This window comes from Mya arenaria, chromosome 15, assembly GCF_026914265.1.
Source record: "Mya arenaria isolate MELC-2E11 chromosome 15, ASM2691426v1".
NCBI lineage: Eukaryota > Metazoa > Mollusca > Bivalvia > Myida > Myidae > Mya > Mya arenaria.
In genome coordinates, this window is record NC_069136.1 from 31,159,793 (window position 1) to 31,182,195 (window position 22,403).

Here is a 22,403-nt window from a genome sequence, read left to right on the forward strand (position 1 = left end):
GCGCAATTGAATCATCTATGTTTAACCTGTCAATCCACAGGTATGCAAATACTCTCCGCACGATTTCAAAGGTTATGACCTGAATAAGACCTAGGAGCAGAAATTAAACTTGTAAAACAAGAAAAACGTCCATATTAAGCATAAAGTCGGCGCACTCGCTAGACTGCAAAAGGACATTAAAAATGCTGGAAAATATTTTTTTCAGTAAGGACATTTTTACAATATGTGATGGCTTCATTAATTAATTTCATTGGATAATTTAATTTATTACATACACAGTTATAAATTAAATATGCACTTTAAGACGTAGAACTAATGAGCTCACATCGCATGAATTTGATATCCAATCAGCTCACACAGAAAGGCACCTGAGTGAAAACTATGTGGGTGAATGGATCAAATTCATACGCTGTGAGCTATTTTCTAGTCGTATACTGGTGCACAAAATCACCACCATTGCTAGGTCAGTTGTCAAGCATGACTCTGTTCTATGAAATGGTCGGAGGTTTCTGGACTGCCTTGTCCCCAAAATTAAATATTTAATCAGTAATATATATACTTTTTACAATGATTACTGACAAAATCAAATGATTTGAAATAATTATTATGGTTCAAGAATCAATGTTTATTTATCCAAAACCACAGTACATACCAACAGGAAAACTACAACACTTTTGTTACATCTTCAAGAAGACCAGTATACAGATGTTCATAAACCTATTTCACAATATATTAGTAAAACCCACTGCCCTTAGTGTATGCTTGCATACGGGGAATCAAACCATTGGCCCTGTTCCGTCTGTATCGCAATGATCCAGGCTTACTTAGAGGCCAATAAGAAACCCCACGGATGTCCGAACCTGAAGACTAGAAGCTGTAGCGCAATGCTTCACTTAAATTATCCAAGTCTTCAATAGTTTTGAATCCGATATAAAGAGTAAAAAAACACTTCAAAGTTTCCCTATATATTAACGTGATGTTCCTTCATCGGCGTCGAGACACGAACTAACCATCCCGGTGGTGTGTAAGCTTATTTATACTCGCACTCGGGCATTGCCCATTCGGCGAGTGCTCCGATAAGTTTGTTGGTCATATTAGGCTTTTGGAGCACAGTGCCAAGACAGAATGTAACCCTGGTTAGAGCTACCCTGGTTCTTAAACGTGCACCAGTGTATAGTATACTATCAGACGGGACCCCCATTTAAGGTCCCTCCCGGAAGACGATTAGTATTTGTTGAGTGGTGCGGCGGGGTATCGAACTTGCGAACCCTTGATTGACAGTCAAGTGTGTTACCACAGTAGACCACAGATCCGTCACACTTTAGCCCTTCCTATGCATTTTGCTGCTTTTATATATATCTAAAATCACGTGACCAAAACGGAATGTTCCATTTTAACAACTCTCTTGGATGAACCTATTATATATAAACTACATTACAGAGTTTAAGTTCTTTAAACTTTAGAAAAAAGTACTTTTTTCTTCAATGGGAAAATGTTTATACAATTTGAGTCAACGAAAGAAATGATGTCTTTTTTCAATAGTGTTGATCTCATGTATGAACATCGGGACTCTAGGTCAGTGTTACATTTCAACTGTACTGGAGAATATTTTTTGTGTGTCTTCAAATCAGAGAATTGTTCACTTGCTTTATAACGTTGGTTTTGTATTTAATTGTCTTTGACATCACTGAAAGACTGACAACATGCTTCACAATCAAAGCTTAGCTGGATGCTGTTGCAGTGTTTACTTTTTGGATATTATTAACAGTTAATCTAATGTGACAGACAACTTTCAACAGCTAACACCCTTACATGTGTTGCTTCCATAGGATTCATCTTGTAACAGTTCAAACATACTCGATTTGTCTTGACCGAATGAAGGTGGAAACGAGCCAAATCCAGGTTGAGAGAAATATGTCGGCAGTGACACAGGGTAAGACGGTATGAAGGTCCAAAACCCGTGGTGTTGATCCTGCACTTGGGGGCTGCTTGTGGCAGCTTTCAGTGGTTTAGGAGATGATCAACCGGTGGCACCCGTGTCATTGTCTTTGCGTGCACTTTTATTGTCTGTTTTCAGACATAATTGAAACTTTAACATATGATCGCATTGGAGATAATTGACCGCGATGTTGCAAATTTTCCAAGAAGCGCTAGCGTTTCATGGATTTGCAAAATCTCGGCCGAGCGTTCATAATGCATAAACGCACGAAAAATAAAAATCAGTCCATAAATAACTCTATTATCGTGCGCGTTCCTGATATTTTTTGCACGTTTAGTGACCACATTGAAAAAAATATACGACTATATTATACTGTCTTAATTTAATGGGCTGAAGGTAGTTTAATTACCATTTTTTTTGTGGTCATGTTTAAAGTTCCAGATACGCATGCATCGACAATACCTTATATATGTTGTGTGTAACAGCAAAATGTATCGCTGATCACCCATATTTTGATTTTGATAAAAATAAAGTTTTGGAAGGAATTGTACTAAAATACGGTAGTATTTAAACGGTAGCAACCTTCTTTCTGTCCGTTAATTATATCATGTTTACAAAGATAGAGATATTCTTCCTCTTTTTTTCTTCTCCTTTTGCTCCTTCTTCTTCTTCTTCTTCTTCTTCTTCTTCTTCTTCTTCTTCTTCTTCTTGATCATAGTAATACAATCTGTCTAAATCGGCGCTGATGCATCAGCATCTTCCTACACAAGTTTTATGTAAATGAATTGTTTTCTCTGTTATTTCCAGCAAAATATCAAGCTATCTTTTAACTGTTGATACAACTTGTTAAAAACACTTTTTGAAAGTCAAAGACATTCAACCTGTTTATGAAGCAATATTTGAATAACTATTGACAACTATTAAATAATGAACAACATTATATTAAAAGTGAAGAAACTACGGATTGATAGAATGGTTTATAGCTGGTAGAATGTGTTTTGCATAAAATAATTGAACGACAAAATGGAAAAGAACTCGACCTATAAAGCATTTAAGAGTATTTTACAGTTTTAAATGGTTAACAATTCAGCCACGTAGAGACATAGTTCAGATTGCGTTCATTATACTTGGTCGCCCGGCGCTATAATGTGACACACCTTTCCTCCGCATTCCGGTTTATCGATGCAGTAGGAGAATATGTTTTGTTTGCAGTCAGCATGGCTCGAGCAGGTAATGCACGCCCCAGGGTTACTTACTTGGGCCGCAGATGGTCCAGAGGGGGCTGACCTAGGATGTTCAATACGTTCTAACAAACTGCCAGGCGGCGTACTTGCTATTGGCGAATTGAACCCACCAGTGTCCGCCACTGATGTATCAAAGCCATTACCTAAAATGCCTTGGCCGTCAGCGTATAAATCATTCAAAATGGTATCAGTTGCTTCCAGGTTGCGTGTTGTGTCCGTTTGCTGTGCTGGTAGATTACGTTGTTCAGCATCATGGCCTCTCGACACAACATTTCTCTGCGCGTCTCTGCTATTACCTAGGTCTGTTCTCCTTGATGGCGCTCGGGTCCGCGACATGATGATACCTGTTTGTGGTGGCTTAACATTGCCGTCCACATTAATTGACGCTTCAAGCGATTCGTCTATAGGAGATGTATTGCTTTGCAGTCTGTTTGTAGAACGTATCTCAGCTAGTCTAGTTGAATCAAAGGTGGTTTGACCCGGATTAGGGTCTCCATTAAATGTATCAAATGTCCTTGTACTGCTCCTACCTAACTCAGGCGTGTTGTCCAAGAAAGAACGGTCAGTTTGTCTCGGCCAGGGTTGCCTGGTATCCCGAAATGCTTGAGGCTGTCTTTGCCGTCGCGGAAATCGTAACATCCCCATAATTTGCATGCCCGCTGGTGAGCATTTAGCAGAATAAAACATTCAAGATCAATACATTTAATGTCAAATGTGTAAACCTTTATAATAACCTTTATATAATCGTAATATTTTTGAAATTTCATGCGACCATTTTTTATAGGAATTTTTCTGTGTGGAAATAAACGTTACTTTAGTGGAAACAATATTTTGATTAAATATATGTACAGGGTAAAGGTACATGGGGTACACGGGTATATCCTTTCTTTGGTCAAATAAGTTTCACCTGTCGAAACAATGCTGTCTCCTACTTTTACAGGATGCTATTGTAGAAGACATTAAAAGAATATCAATGGTTATACATGTTAAGACGAGTGAACATACAGATTTAAACAAGTGGTCGTGCATGGTTAAACAATTTTGCATTTTGCTTGTACCCGAACAGGTCAAACTTATAAGACAGTGCATTTTTGTAACGCAGTGAAATATGAAACATTATACGCCAATAATATACAATCTACCATCAGGAAAACCATTGTGCTCCATATGAGGTAACATAATTGTGCTTTATATGCTATAACAAAATGTTCGTGTTAAATGTGCAAACTGCATTTCAATTTTGATTTACTTCTTTCATATCTAGGGCCAAATAACACACGTGTTCACCCAATATATAAAAGGCAATCCCCATTATGTGTCGGGACTTAACTTTTATAGTATCAATAGTTTGAAACTTTTAACACAATTGAAAAATATGAAATCTAGTTCTTGTAGACAGTCCGGAAAGTCGGCAAACGATCAACGCTGCAAAAGCAATGAACACCTTAACGCAGATCTAGATTAACCACACCCGGATTTGTTTTATTATGATGTGACACAAGGGCAAGAAACCCCTACACAGATATGATGCGACACAAAGGCAAGAAACACTCCAACGCAAATCTAGCTCAACTGCGCCCAGATTGTTTTACTAGTATGTGGCACAAAGGCGAGGAATACCTTAACACAGATCTAGGGACCATATTCAATAAACAACTTAGATTGAACTTAAATTTAAGATTAGAAACTAAGTGTTTTGGTTGGTCTGTATATTAAGCTGAATGGAATCAATGAGGCATATCTAAGGGTAAAGATAAGATGAATATTGAATAGTTGCCCAGATGATTTTATTATGATGCGACACCAGGGCAAAAACACCCCAACGCAGAGATAGCTCAACTGCGCCCAGAATGTTTAACTAGCATGTGCCGCAAAGGCAAGGAACAAAACAACCTTAATTAATACATTTTTTTAACACTAACATTTATTAACATTTTGTCTAGCAATCAACACCGCGTAAATATTGGTATATAAACGTTTAACTTAAAGGCTATAGCATTTTTTTGTAGAAAGCGATTAAAAAGCTGTTCCTGACTGGCCACAACTACCGCAATACCTCCACCACAATATATGTGTACATTTGTACTTACAAATACAACGCTCAATGTATCTATCGCGGAAGGAGGACCAGGTTCGTATACAGACCATACGGCCGGGACACCATAGCGTCCACACACATGCTGCAATTCCAGGAATCACATTTAACATGAACACGCCTTTGTTTATTCTTCATTCGAAATAGAATATTGCCTTCCGACGTAGCTTTTAAGACTTATTTTATTTCGTGGTATACACACAATTTCATAGGCGGCACTGTTGTTAAAAATATTACACACATCGCATTGGAACTTTTGTCCAAAACATCAAACACAATTTATGAATCCTGTTCAAATGGTCATACGTATCTCATGGGCACTGTTGTCCATAAGATCATACATATCTTATGGGCACTGTTGTCCAAAATATCATACATATCTCGTGGGTCCTGTTGTCCAAAAGATCATACATATCTCATGGGTCCTGTTGTCCATAAGATCATACATATCTTATGGGCACTGTTGTCCATAATATCATACATATCTCGTGGGTCCTGTTGTCCAAAAGATTATACATATCTCATGGGCACTGTTGTCCATAAGATCATACATATCTTATGGGCACTGTTGTCCGTAATATCATACATATCTCGTGGGTCCTGTTGTCCAAAAGATTATACATATCTCATGGGTCTTGTTGTCCAAAGAATTATATATATATAATTAGCACTGTTGTCCATAAGATCATATATATCTCATTAGCACTGTTGTCCATAAGATCATATATATCTCATTGGCACTGTTGTCCATATGATCATACATTTCTCATGGGCAATGTTGTCCATAATATCATACATATCTTATGGGCACTGTTGTCCATAATATCATACATATCTCGTGGGTCCTGTTGTCCAAAAGATTATACATATCTCAGGGGTCTTGTTGTCCAATGAATTATATATATATAATTAGCACTGCTGTCCATAAGATCATATATATCTCATTAGCACTGTTGTCCATAAGATCATATATATCTCATTGGCACTGTTGTCCATATGATCATACATTTCTCATGGGCAATGTTGTCAATAAGATTTTAACATATCTCATGGGCTCTGTTGTCAAAAAGCTCATATAATCCGATAGACACTGTTGTCCATAAGATCATACATATCTCATGGGCACTGTTGTCAAAAGTTATATAATTCGATGGACAGTGTTGTCAAAAAGCTCATACATATCTAATGGACAGTATTGTCCAAAAGATCATACATATCTGATGGACAGTGTTGTCCAAAAGATCATACATATCTGATGGACAGTGTTGTCCAAAAGCTCATACATATCTGATGGACAGTGTTTTCCAAAATCTCATACATATCTGATGGACAATGTTGTCCAAAAGCTCATACATATCTGATCGTCCGTGTTGTCCAAACGATCATACATATTTCATGGGTCCTGCTACCCAAAGGATCATACATATCTTACGGACACTGTTATCAAAAAGATCATGTATATTTCATAGGCACTCTTGTCCAAAAGATCATACATATCTAATGGGCACTGTTGTCAATAAGATAATACATATATCATGGATACTGTTGTCCAAAAGATCAAACATATCTCATGGGCACGCACTGTCCAAAATATCATACATATTTCATGGGTCCTGTTACCCAAAGGATCATACATATCTTCCGGGCACTGTTGTCCATAGGATCATACATATCTCATGGGTCTTGTTGTCCAAAAGATTATACATATCTCATGGATCCTGTTGTCCAAAGAATAATATATATCTCATGGGCACTGTTGTCCATAAGATCATGCATATCTTATGGACAGTTTTGTCCAAAAGATCATACAAATCTCATGGGCACTGTTGTCCATAAGATCATGCATATCTTATGGACAGTTTTGTCCAAAAGATCATACAAATCTCATGGGCACTGTTGTCCAAAAGATCATACATATCTCATGGAAACTTTTGTACAAAAGATCATACATATCTCATGGGCACTGTTGTCCAAAAGATCATACATATCTCATGGAAACTTTTGTCCAAAATATCATTCATATATCAGGGGCACTGTTGTCCAAAAGATCATACATATCTCATGGAAACTTTTGTACAAAAGATCATACATATCTCATGGGCACTGTTGTCCAAAATATCATACAAATCTCATGGGAACTTTTGTACAAAATATCATACAAATCTCATGGGTACTGTTGTACAAAATATCATACATATCTCATGGGTACTGTTGTCCAAAAGATCATACATATCTCATGGGCACTGTTGTCCAAAATATCATTCATATATCAGGGGCACTGTTGTCCAAAATATCATTCATATATCAGGGGCACTGTTGTCCAAAAGATCATTCATATCTCATGGAAACTTTTGTACAAAATATCATACAAATCTCATGGGAACTTTTGTACAAAATATCATACATATCTCATGGGTACTGTTGTCCAAAAGATCATACATATATCATGGGCACTGTTGTCCAAAATATCATTCATATATCAGGGGCACTGTTGTCCAAAAGATCATAAAAAATCATACACATCTCATGGAAACTATTGTCCAAAAGATCATACATATCTCATATAAAAGATCAATAGATAACGTATAAAACGGTTAAAACTATTTTATAACTGACACAGCTCCTCCTAATTGACCCCAAGTCGTTTTAAACTATAGGCCTCTAGGCATGCACACTGCACAACCGTATCTTGAAATTTACCATCGTCAGATCGACATAACATTTTTAACTTTGGACGAATTAATGCGCACACGGGCGTACCAACCCCCAGCGCTGTTAGAACTGCGGTGGTCAACGACCTAATTTACATCAACATTTACATCTAAATTACCTTATTATCAATCTGCTCCAATAGCTAAGGAGTGCGTTCTGCATTGAGAACTCGTTAAAATCCGAAAAAAAATGTATCGTATTTAAGATACAATTCAATGCCCATTCGGCATATCAAACCAAACTAATGTAAGTGGAATTATAATATTCCATTATTATTCTATAATCAGTTCTTTTTGGCGATTGTAGTTCGTTCAAAGAATATTTCTTATGTTTATAATAGCCTGAATCGACTCTTTTTTGACAATGTTTGACAAATAAATGGTTATGCGACAGAGTCGCATCAAACCATTGACTTGTGTACGTACAAACTAACAACCTTTGACCATTACTAAATGCATATCATGCACTGGTCAAAGCGCGTAAAGTGTTGAGTATAGTCATGCTATGTCACATGGAAAGGAAAGTGTGTGAAGATTTCTTAGTGTGTCTTAGTAATTTCAGAGAGAGTCTTAATCATGTTGCATATGCATATTTAATTATTTATAAACCATTGTTATAAATCTTTTCATTTTATCCCCGCGTGACATAGGTTGGACAATATTAAAATACATCTATAAATACTGAGAATAAACAGTATTTGGGTGATTCGATCCAGAGAAATTTAGCGCGAGGATCCTGTCATCGTTGAAAAAATGTAAACATAAACTTGATTAACACGTCCAATGCATTTGGTTTAAGAGTCATACCCTGGTAGTATATTCAAAACGTCTCATTTTGTTGGATGCATTTGGTTTAGCGGTCATACCCTGGAAGGAAATGAAACACGACTCATGTTTGAAGTGTAAAGTAGATTTTACCAATTAAAATGCCTAAATCTGTTGCAGTGCATTGTTTATGAAACCAAAGTTCCAGATAAGGTTTAATATGCAATTGAGTACTGCTCCATACCTTAGATGATTTGGGTATTCCACATATCAAATGAGTATTTAAAGTCACTTAGGTTTTGATTTAATTGAGTATCAGCATAAACATCTTATAGTCTTTGCGAAGGCATTCATGAGCAAACATATACTTTCTTAAGATGTTTAAGTGTGTTTTTTTTAATTTACATGGCTATACTCACAAAACGTAGCAGGCCGAAAGCCTTTCAACGCTTTAAGCGCTTTGATTATTCTCCTCTTTATCATGAGTTTGTGTATAACACGGTAATTCATGCAATACAAACGTAGGTATTTGTACATTCAGTATTTTGTCAATAGCTCACCAGTCATGGTTTTTTTTTACATGAGTTTACATTATACCTTGCGAACCTTACCCGTGTAAAGAACAGTGATATTTTTCAGTGCAAATTGCTATAAAAGTTACTCTTTCAATATGAACGACTCATATGTTGATGCAACCTTTAATCACGCCAAATAAATCGGAGATCAATATGAAAATGAAACGCCGATTATTTGAATATAAATACTATTTCAACCATACTGTATTTTTGAAGCAGTAAATGGAGTGACAGATAATTCAATACGGCATATGATTTAAATTATATTAATGGTACATCAGCATGCTTATACATGTGAAACACATGAATCACTGATGGTTTAGGACAAGTTTTTATTTGGCAGAAGATATAGATTCTATATAGCATGCTAATAGAATGTTTCATTGCTTTGCCTTTGTTATATATTTAAATGATCAAATGAAAGCATGTACTTATCATGTAAGTGTAAATACGTTATGATTGTTGGGAGACCAAAGTCTACACGATTGCTGTAAAGAATAAACTTGGTAGAAATTTGCTAGTGACCAAATAGGTTAGCCATCAACTATTTTAAATCAAATCTCTTCTATTGTCGCAAAGGAGTAAAAACAAATTCAAATTTGACATGAGGGTTTAAAAATACAACTTTTTAAAATAAATTTTATTCAGCAAATACAAACTCTGTACGTTTGCGCAAGATTGATCCTTTAATATAAAATTCGCCAAGCAGAACATTCTCGCTCACTTGTCCTCGGCATCACACAGTCTGGCATATACGCCGTGCACAATCGGCGGAATAGAAGCAGTACAATGTGACTCCAGGCTGGGCCATGGCTGCACACTGGTCGTTGGTGTCACAGGTTAACTGCGCGCAGTTGGAGGGAGCTCTCAGGCCGTCACCTACAATGGCGCACCGCAATGTGGGACTCAGTGGCAATATGATCAATCATTTTTTTTTTATTATTTACGCTTTGTAATATGTTTACAGAATATTTGTTTATTTTTTAAGTTTTAAGTTTGACTACAAGTCGTTTGATTGCTTCAACACGTCAGGTTATGCATTGACCTATGCCGAGAACGCGTATGGTTTGGATGTGAAACCAACTAAGTATAAATATTTACATATAATAGAGCATAGCGTAGCGAGGACAAAGGCCGAGCTGCGCTTCGTTCAATTTTCTCTAGAATGTTCGTACTCATTTAAGCCTCGAGAAGCAAATCCTTTCAATGCTTTTAAGCTCGTTTTGCGTTGTTATTTGGGGGCGATGCAGTCTCCTTCAACAATGTAGGAAGAACTTTTATCTAAGCATATCTCATCTTTAAAATAAGATACCGTATTCAATGTTTAATTTCGCGGTCTAAATAAGTAACCATCAACAGTGTAATACATTTGAATGCAAGGTTTTGTGACAAAGTATATTAAAGCAATGTATTACTGCAAGATTACATGTTTTTGTGTATATTAATGATTGCGACTAAGTTTTATTTCTGCAAGGGGTCGACACAGGATTGGTAATGCTTCCTTTACTTTTATATTGCCATGATAAAACACTCAAAGTCACAAAGATTAAACAAAGATTGCATTAATAAATAAGGTTACCATAAAAGTATGTTTTTGTATCAGGGGGAGCCATTAATAATAATATCAAAATTTTTTATCTATGAAGATAAAACATTTAAGGACATCAGTATCAATATGGTCTTCTACTGTGACAAAACAGAGATCAAACAAATACAGGAATTGAACAATTATATAAAAATAATCACCAATCATTACACGCAAATTATGTAAACAATAACCAGCAATTAGCATAATGCATTCACAGTACAACTACGAGTATTTATTATTCAATAATTGATCGTTCATAAGGTATGTTTTATACAAAGCTTGAAAAGTATTTAATGTAGAGGCTTGTCGAATAAAAATTGAAATACAGCTCCATACATATCATAAAGTGAACGATCTCTTACCATAATTGGTATTTAAGTTGTCAAGAAATTTCATTTAAAGGAATAGTCTTTAGCCCGGATGGATTTATGATGCATTATATATAACGTCCAAAAATCTTGTTTGGTCAAGGCAAGAAAGTATTTCAATATTTTCACTACATAAATTGGAACATTTTTTATAAACTTAATATATCTTTTTGATGAATGGGTGCAGAAGTTTGAGGTTTAGCAAATCTATTGTCCCTATGATTATTGGAATAATCATTTGCCCGTATCTCACGGTATAGCTACATTAGAATAACCATTGGAATAACCATTTGTCCCGATCTCACGGTATAGCTACATTGGAATAACCATTGGAATAACCATTTGTCCCGATCTCACGGTATAGCTACATTGGAATAATCATTGGAATAACCATTTGTCCCTATCTCACGGTATAGCTACATTGGAATAACCATTGGAATAACCATTTGTCCCTATCTCACGGTATAGCTACATTGGAATAATCATTTGTCCCTATCTCACGGTATAGCTACATTGGAATAATCATTTGTCCCTATCTCACGGTATAGCTACATTGGAATAATCATTTGTCCCTATCTCACGGTATAGCTACATTGGAATAATCATTTGTCCCTATCTCACGGTATAGCTACATTGGAATAATCATTTGTCCCTATCTCACGGTATAGCTACATTGGAATAATCATTTGTCCCTATCTCACGGTATAGCTACATTGGAATAATCATTTGTCCCTATCTTACGGTATAGCTACATTGGAATAATCATTTGTCCCTATCTCACGGTATAGCTACATTGGAATAACCATTTGTCCCTATCTCACGGTATAGCTACATTGGAATAATCATTTGTCCCTATCTCACGGTATAGCTACATTGGAATAATCATTTGTCCCTATCTCACGGTATAGCTACATTGGAATAATCATTTGTCCCTATCTTACGGTATAGCTACATTGGAATAATCATTTCCACATGTATTCTCGATCTCTCTGCGGTCCTCCGTCGCTGATTGCGTTTTTCGCATTGTGTAGCCTTTAGGAAATTTGGATTTGGAAATCCTGTCTGCTAGAAAAAGCCTAAGAGTGTATGAACATATGCCTCTACAGTGACGTTATATGTACTCAGTATAGATGTATTCGTCCAAACTTGATACGATCATGTAACAATGTTAGTTTCCCCGTTGTTCTTATATTTGAATCAAATGAAGCAAGACATTGATATATTTGTAGAATTTATTGCACGGTTATGGAAAACAATATTGAAATCCGACGAATACAACACACAATTTCTTTTACTATGGCGGCTGGCAAACTAAAAGCCCGTTGCATCTTCGAGTTTTTCCCAGGGAACAAAACTGGTCTGGTGGGCATTCGAGATGTGAGAGACATCGCTGCCGCCGGTGTAACGTTGTAAAGTGACCCCCATAGAATAATGACCCCCCGGTCATTATTTTATATAAAATAATGACCATTTTCTATAAAATACTGACTCCCCTTATAAAATAATGACCCCCCGATTTTATCTGTAAAATATTGACCCCCCCCCCCACTTAGCCTGTTACTAACATATCTATATCAATTCAAGTCACTGTCGTGTTTCTATGGCTTTTATATTTGTTGTTGTTGTTTTTGCTTCTGGAGCCGCTGCATGTTACTGCTGCAGAAGCTGCTGTGTCTACATCTATTGAAATGAAATATAAAATTGCTTCCATTTGAATTTCATTTAAATTATCATCAATGTAATACAATATACATAAGTCGCTTTAACGTAGCTGTATATGATTCAACTTCAAAGACAACATTGTTCTACTTCATCTGACGTTAGATAGCCTTTGTTCATACCGTGGAGGCATTGCTTAAAACGAATGTGTTAAAAATGCAAGGCTTTGAGGAGCTATTTAAGCAGTCACTGTTCGTGCCATGACTTACATCAAAGTCCATGATGTCACTGAGCGGTGTTTTTTATGTTTTATGCAGACTGCATCATTTCTAAAAATAGTTCCTTTGATTTACCTCAGAAAAGCCGCTCGTTCAACATCAAAGAAAACGACAGCGACACCGAAAGCAGTTCTACGTAAACGCGTGTATATATAAAGGTCTGTGGTAAGCAGTCAGTCCAACCTTGCAGCATGGACGAGAAAGATTACACAGATGTTGTAGAGTTTGTAAAAAATGGGAAGTATCCCGTTTCTGTAAAAGACAAGAACAAAAAGAGGAATTTTCGTAGAAAGTGCAAACCTTTTATTTTTGATGACGGGTTGTATTATAAGAAAACCAGCTCATCAAAACGTTTGCAAGTTGTTAAGAAAGGGAAGACAGATGACATCATTCAGAGCATGCATGCATCAGATCACGGAGGACATTTGGGAGTTTCAAAAACGTAAGTTTGATATAATGATTTCATTATCATGACCAAAAAGGAACTTGTGATTCCTGTGAGCCTGTGTTAGATATGACATTTAAGATTATTTAAATTAGTACGAAAGCTGAATAACAAAAGCGTCAAAACGTGACTGAACTCGTAATAACGAGATAAATATCTCGTAAAAACGACTAAGTATCTCGTTATAACGAGACAACTATCTTGTTATTAGACTTGTACGGATTATGACGGACACGGACACTGAGAGCGAACAACCGACAGGCAGGGGATACTCTCAAAGTTATTTCATGCTTTAAAACAGTCATGTATGTATAAATAAGGCGTATCAGATGAGTCGTTTTACAAACTAACATTAAGCTCTAGATCTTTGTATCAGTTATGATTAATTTTCGATTATAATAACTGTAAATATATTGTGAGAACAGTCCGAACGCAATATTTTGGTTTTCGCTGACAAAACCATTATACTGAAAAAGGTAAAGAATATATAACGGTACTTGATTTTAAAGTTTATAATATAGGTGAACAGGTCTTTGGATCATTCCATTATTAGATAAAACTGAAATAAAGTGTTTTGTCTATATATTGTCCGCTTTTCATGCCAATAGTAAATGATACTGGTTTATTTTGATATGCAGTGTGCAATATTAAAGTATAGTCCGTTTAAAAAAGCTGATTATGAGATACGAGTTTATTGTCAATAAATAGGGGTGTAATGATCGGATGACTCCAGGTAAATGTTATTGTTTTGATAAGTATTTTATTTACTTGATGCATTAGCATATTCACTTTAATTTAATTGTCCTCTAAAATGCTCTGTACTTAATGAAATTACAGATATTAATTTCTCATATAGAGTCGCTGGCCCAGTGGTATCGTTCAGATCTATGACGATAGCGGTTGTGGGTTCGAACCTCAAGTGAGGAAGTTTTTTTTATGCCCCCCCCCCCCCCCCACAAAGTGGGAGGCATATAGTGATTGCACTGTCTGTCCGTTCGTCCGTTCGTTCGTTCGTCCGTCCGTCCGTCCCGTTTCGTGTCTTCGTCATAACTTCTTAACTGTTGAATGGATTCGAATCAAACTTCACAGAATTGTAAAGCACCATGAGAAGGTGTGTCGCGTCCAACTCTCAGTTCCCCAGGTCCAAGGTCAAGGTCACACTTAAAGGTCAAAGTTCAAATCTTTCGTGTCTTGGCCATAACTTCTTTACTATTGAATGGATTTGAATCAAACTTCACAGAATTGTAAAGCACCATGAGACGGTGTGTCGCATCCAACTCTCGGGTCCCCCAGGTCCAAGGTCAAGGTCACACTTAAAGGTCAAAGTTCAATTTTTTCGTGTCTCAGCCATAACTTCTTTACTATTGAATGGATTTGAATCAAACTTCACAGAATTGCAAATTTTGAGTTCAAACATTTCAAGGTCAAGGTCATCCTTCAAGGTCAAAGGTCAAATTAAGGTCAATGTGCTAGGGGGGCATTTGTCTCTTACAGTGACAGCTCTTGTTATTTCATTTTTGGAAAGAATTACATAGTTTGTATTTAGTAATGTTATGTAAAAATCTAAATCACGAGAACCTCACTTATCTCGATTTTGCATGTATAATTCAAATAAGGTCCGAGTACACATAATAAGTAGACAGTATCCTCCAAGTAAACTATAAGAATGCCAGGAAAGTATTTGAATTCCGCCGAAAAGGAAAAGGTTGTATCTGTGCACTTATGAGGATCGAACCCATGATCATAACATGTGTAGTGTTCCGCATTCTTCCATTATACCACTACGCCACAGTCATTGAAAGTTGCTTATGTAAACTCAAAACTAATTCTAATAATTCTATCGTCATTTAGAACATTTAGAACAACATGTATTGGATTTCAACTTGTCTCAGGTGCATCCATGGCTAGCTTTATTTTTAGTAATGATACTACAGTGAAACTTGTAATAGGTGACTTTCCGTGAGACCTTAACAAAAAGGTCACGTATGACTGGGAGTCTTTTAATTCAGGTCCACTAACGTCAAGTGTTTCAATTTATTATTTGTTCTTGTAAATCCTGATGCCTGTCTTTTTCTTGGATTATGGTATTTAAATTGATATAAGATATTCCCTATTTAGAATATGTATACGTATTTGCATTATTATTTGTCTAATTCCTTTTTACTTGTTTTGCAAGCCATTTTGTCTGCCGTGATATCATATTACTGCACATCGGTTGAGTTTTCAAATCCCGCGTTTATTCATCGGGTAATGGATAGGTTTATATGAGATTATATTTCCATCATATTTTATTATTGTTTGGTAATACTAAAAGGAGCAGGGATTTTGAAATTTCGAAATTTTAATTAGGTTGGTAGCTCCAATTCGATTTTCTCACAAGAAAAGTTGTTCGTACGGATTATATAAAATGAACTCGTGCATCCACAGATCGTCCAATTTTGGACATATTAGAAGTTATGGTTAAATTGACTTAACTCAGATAATAAAAGAGAAAAATAAACATTTTTGCCATAGCACACAGTAAAGTTAACACGCTGGTAAGAAATCCAAGATCCGAAGCGCTATATGTTAATGACTGAAAAATGCATGAAATTCGTTTAATTAAGCCATATTATCATCACGGGGTGCAAACATTACGGTCGTTTGTGGCGTCAGACAGGGAGTCTTTTAATTCAGTCAGTGACTTTATATAGATTTTTTTACGTCAGGCGGTCGTAAACAGGGTCGTATACGGCAGGAAGTTGTCTAAATCAGTGAGTCGCTAAGGCAAGGTTGACTGTATTTTGGTAACTTATCTGGACTAATAGTTATGTTTGCTTTGTTTCAGATGGGAAAAGATTTCGACTAGGTTTTACTGGAAAGGATGTTTCGAAGATGTACACACGTTTATACAGAACTGCGACAACTGTCAAAGAAAGGTGAACCTGAAGAAAGCAAAGAAGCCACTGCGACCTATCACAGTTCCCGCCGAGGCTTTCAAGCAAGTGGGCATGGACCTTATAGGTCCTCTAGAAACCTCTTATCAGGGTAAGTTTTGTCTGTCGGTTTGTTGGGCTGCTTTGGTAGACCCTGGTGACTTTGACTCGTAGACAATATATGTCGGGGCATTGTGGTGCCGCATAGCGGTGTTGCTGCATAAAGATGGTCAAACAAAATTATGCGGCGATTTTCAACGCATGCAGAGGGCATGTTTAGGCGGCAGAAAGGCCCCCTTTCGCCGCATAAAGAAACCCATTAAAACATAAACGATAATTACTAGTTACTTCTATGAAGTTTCAACCAGACCAGGATCTAGTTTTATGTACTCACTCTCTCTTCCTCTGAAAAAGTCTTAAGTTCCGAAGGTCATTCCATCTTAAGTGGGGGCATATTTTATTCACTATACATTATATAGGGAAAAAAATTGTGAACGCAACTTCTCCTACACCGCTTGGTGGATTTTGTTCAAACTTTCACAGATGATCAACCTTAATGTGTAGATGATCGTAAAGACAGGAATTTTGGCTGTGATTGGTTTTAGCAAAATTATGGCCTTTTGATGTTTTATTCACTATACATTATATATGGAAAAAAAATTGTGAACGCAACTCCTCCTACACCGCTTGGGGGATTTTGTTCAAACTTTCACAGATGATCAACCTTAATATGTTGATGATCGTACAGACAGGAATTTTTGCTGCGTTTAGTCTTAGCAGAATTATGGCCCTTTGTTGTTTTATTCACTATACATTATATAAGGAAATATTTGTGAAGTAATAATTTTGGTATTAATATACTTATTAATTTCATATTTGAACACAACAAAGCTTTGAACTGGACCTTCAAAAAATTAATATGAAGATAACCTTGGCCTCTGAATGACCTTGACCTTCAAATTTAAAGCCTCATAAGGCCTTTGTGTTTGGAGTGGCTGCCACTATTTTTGTGACTAAAGTATACTAAAGAAATTATATATTTTTCAAGTTAAATTATATAAGAAATAACTGTTTTCTTAAAGCTTTTTAACAGATTTGTATATCCAATAAGCATTATAAGGAAAACAAAATATTTTATTACCTCCCTTAATTCTTTTTACTATATGTTTACATGTAGGATAATTAAAAGTGAGTGTTTCTTTACGTTTTATTGTTGACATTCCCTATTTAGACAAATGTTAAACCCATTTTTAACATAAAAATAAAAGCCTTATGGGACTTTAAAGTTTGAAATTTCCCAAAAGTGACTAAAACTTTGCTATTTATTTATTAGTTTTCTTCATGCTTGAGCACAACAACCTTTTTAAGACAAACTTAATATGCGCTAAAGATCAAATGATATAACATGTTACTAAGCATCATGTAGGGGTGCACCAGTGTCCTATGGACACATATCTAGTTGTTTTATGCGTGGCATGTCGCCGCATAAAGGTGGTCACCCTCTATATGCGTTGAAAATCACCGCATAAACGAGTCCGACCACCTTTATGCGGCAACACCGCTATGCGGCACCACAGGGCATAATAATGTTATGACCCCCGTAATAATACTATGACTGGGGGTCATAATACTATGACCGGGGGTCATAATACTATGACCGGGGGTCATAATACTGTGACCGGGGGTCATAATACTATGACCGGGGGGTCATAATACTGTGACCGGGGGTCATAATATTACGACTCCTCCACACATAGGAAAATGAGTCTCACACAAACCACTATATGAGGGTTATTTTCTGTGTGAGGCAGAGTCATAATATTGTGCCCCCGGTCATAAACTGTGACTGGGGGTCATAATTTTACATCTCCCCTACACATAGAAAACGCCCTTCACATAGTACCAACGGTTGCACTGCTCATTTTTAGTCACTATTATGCATAAAAGTAATGATGCGACTCATATTTCTATAAGGATCAGTTTGCTAAGTTACAATATACTTATATTGATAAAATCACCATGTCCAGTCTTCACGTGGTTTGACGGTGAAGTTAATGCTAAATGATGGTGGAAAACAACCTACTGGGTATTTCACCTCTGTACCACCGTACTCATTTGAAACGTTGTAATACATTGTAGTCAGTTTAACTTGAGATTTTTAGTTACTGGAGCGGTAGAGACGTATCGGTAATGCACCTGTTGAGTGGTGGTAAACTGAAATAGATTTTACGCAGTTTACGATTAGTTACAAGCAAAGCGACCGCCCATGTGAAACAGGGCCATGTGCGAAAGCAACTGCATTTCTTTTTAAGCACTGTAAATATATGTCGTATTTTTACGGGAAAACCATAGTTTATTAAATTAAATTTTGATAGTTCTGTATTTTTACGGGAAAACCATAGTTTATTAAATTAAATTTTGATAGTTCTGTAACTTAAACGCCGTCGACGGTTGCCAGCTGATATGTCAATGTACCAGCTGTTTATGACCTGTCAGTCAAATATGATCAGGCTTATTAGTCCCCTACGAGGACTATAGGAATGCCCTCCGTCAGTCTGTCCGTCCGTCCGTCTGTCCGTCCGTCCGTCCGAAAATCTGGATCCCGCGATATCTTCAAAATACTTAAAAAAAATTCATGAAACTTGGAATAGTGATAAAGGGCAATATGGAGATTATGCACGTCTTTTTATTTATTTATTTTTTTCGTTTTTGCGTCCGTCTGTCTGTCTGCTTTAAAAAACATTCAACACATCTTTAACCTAACTGGATTCCACTATATCTCCAAAAGTACATTGAATTTTTTTATGGAACTCCCCTACCGGTGTAACCGAGATAGGATTGCCCTCCGTCCGTCTGTCCCGTCTGTCCGTCCGTCCAAATTTTGTTTCCGGGCTATTTCTTGAAGACTATTGGCCAGATTTCAATTATTTTTTTTAAGAGTTATAGCATTTGACTAGCAATTTGCAATTTTCAAGCGAAATGAATGGGGGATTTTTTTCTTAAAGTAGTTTGTATAGAACATATCAACTGTAAACTTGAGAAAGATATTATTAAGAAACAGAGTAGTGCTTTTTTATTTTCCTTCCATTTTTGTCGAGCCCACCTTCGGTGAACTCGACCCTTAGTCGCCAGGTTTTGATGTTCGCTATATGTGCGTGCATGTGTCCGTCCTGATTTTTACGGACCATAACTCCAATTTGAATGAAAATGGAGGAATTTCTGTAAAAACTTCACACAAGTGATCACCTCCATGAGTTCTAGTTCTGCGCGCATGAACTGGGTTTATGGGTCAAAGGTAAAGGTCTTCTTAGAGATCACTGATAAATGCTTGTGCAGGGCATATCTGGTAACTGCATGAAGAGATTTTTTTTACTATAACTTCACACAAATGTTAACTACCATGAGATCTAGTGTCGCACGCATCAACCAGGTCTCCAGTTAAAGGTAAAGATAACAGAGGTCATTAGAAGTGCTTTTCTAGAGGATATCCTATATGCATGAGGGAATTTTTATGCAACATCTTAAAACTGCGATGCTGGCCCGTAGACATGCAGAATGAAATTCTAGTTTCTATGCAAACTCAAACTTGAAAAGAAACATCTATCGGCTGGGGATATACTAGTATTGTCTTTGACAATGCATCGTTGATTAAAATAAGTATTGTAAAATGCTTACATTTATACATTTCAGGAAACAAGTACATTGTCGTTATAACAGAATATTTGACAAAATGGGTAGAGGCAGAAGGGATTCCAGACAAGTCATCTGAAACTGTACTATCAGTATTCACAAAGTTTGTCACGACACATGGTTGCCCCAGCGTATTAATAACGGATCAGGGGAGAGAATTCTGCAACGACTTGAATGAAAAGTTTTGCAAGCAGTTTGGGATAGAACATAGAATTGCATCAGCATATCACCCACAAACAGGAGGACATACTGAAAGATTTAACAGGACTTTGTGCGATATGCTTGTGCACAGTGTAGATTTGTCGCAGAAAAATTGGGACATTAAGTTACCATACGTACTGTTTGCCTATAGAACGTCTAAACATGAGTCGACGAAACAAACACCATTCTATCTTGTGTTTGGAAGGCACGCACGCTTACCAATAGAACTAGACTTAGCAATGCAATCGGATGATAACCAAGACTCTGAATTGTCACTAAAGGAAAGAATAGACTCGTTCATTAAACTGTCGTGCAACAGAAAAGAAGCATCGTCCAATATTAAAACGGCACAATCGAAGCAGAAGAAATATTACGATTCTTCACTACCTAAAGACGATACAGCAGGTTTTGAAGTCGGCGACCAAGTCCTTCTTCATAACACCAGAAAATTGACGAGAAAAGGAGGGAAATTGGGTCTAAAATGGAAAGGACCATTCAAAATAACAAAAGTAACTGGAAAAGGCACTTATTTCCTAGAAGGAATGAAAACAAGTGTAAGTGGGAACAGACTGAATCGCTATAGGCAGAGTAATGACGATGCTGCTACAGATAACACAGAAAAGCGACCAACTGAAGGTCCAAAAGATGACCACAGTCTAATAAACAAAGAAACAGGAACCCAAGCAAACGAGAAAGCGTTTGAAAGACCTGCAAAAAGAAACGATAAATCTGACGACTGCAATCTCCCTCCAAAAAAGAGAAGAGTATCGCGAGAAGATGTTGCAACACAACCTACCAATTCTACAGAATCTACTAATCAAGAACCCCAACCATTTCAATTCAGACCATCTAATCAAGAATGGCAGGAACAAATCTCGAGTGTATTTAAGTCGGCAGTCAAAAACACGTATGCATCCGGTCCAGACAAATATATACGACGAGACGCCAAACCTACTAAAACTGTAAACATGCGTGGGGATGGCAATTGTTTGTTTAGAACATTCAGTTATTTAGTTTTTGGCGTACAAACACACCATAGCTTGATAAGGCAAGCGATTGTTGACTTCATGAAAGAAAACGAAACTCTAATGAAAGGCATTACACGTGATTCGGTTTCCAGATATCTAGACACGTCAATGATGGCCTCCGAAAACACTTGGGGAACAGAAGTGGAGATATTTGCTTTTGCAACTCTCACCAGAAGCGTTGTGTATGTTTATTCACAGTATGGCAGTAAGGAACAGTGGCGTTGGTTAGAATACAAACCGTTAGGCCTCATTGGTGGTAATTTAAGGGGTCGAGCAGTGTACATTCAGAATTCCAGCGACCATTTTGTCCCGGTGCTAGAGGTAGATGGCGAAGAGTTCTCAAGAAAGCCATACAAACGAATTCGGAACCACATTCCAGAAAGATACCACGCCCTTATAAGTGATGACATATTAGATGCTGCTTTAGTGAATTGTTACGCAGACGAAGCCTTGCTATTAAAACTTGACAAAAGTGTAAAGACTGTATATGTGAAGGCTTTTACTAACACGCCTTACAATGTAGAAGGGCTGCGTGGGTTATCTGACGAGGTGGATGCAAATATTTTCAATATAGTATGTGACTGGAGCGATGTCGAAAACATACTTAATTGATAAGTGACACGTGCAAGAATAAATCAACAACTCAGTGGAGAACGATACAATTTATGCTAAATTTGGTTTAACATATTGCATCTGATGAGCATAACAATGCGTGCTAAATATACCTTGTGTGATTTACTAACTAAAATAATAGCTTAAGATATAAACATATGTGACATGTAGTTTTACCAAAGCACAGGTCAACACCCTGGGACGTTTTGTTGGATTCGCCTCTATATTCCATACAGTTTTAAATAAAAAGTCCTTTCGTTTATGAAATTGTCCTTATTATATACCGAACA

General features: G+C 36.8%; 1 protein-coding gene across 5 annotated transcripts in view; it reads right to left on the reverse strand.

Moving 5' to 3' along the window:
- Window positions 1-2,901: 2,901 nt before the first annotated feature.
- LOC128218765 (uncharacterized) overlaps window positions 2,902-22,403 on the reverse strand; it is a 37,160-nt gene continuing 17,658 nt past the window's right edge. For 2 of the 5 annotated variants that reach the window (XM_052926456.1, XM_052926455.1), the window contains 2 exons: window positions 5,274-5,363; window positions 2,902-3,842 (listed from right to left, as the gene is read on the reverse strand). In XM_052926456.1, coding sequence (XP_052782416.1) covers window positions 3,061-3,842; window positions 5,274-5,363 — 872 coding nt within the window. In that variant the 3' untranslated portion in view covers window positions 2,902-3,060. Of the gene's footprint in view, window positions 3,843-5,273; window positions 5,364-9,979; window positions 10,209-12,503; window positions 12,682-12,813; window positions 12,966-22,403 lie in introns of those variants that run through there. The other 3 variants (XM_052926457.1, XM_052926458.1, XM_052926459.1) reach the window with 3 other exon arrangements.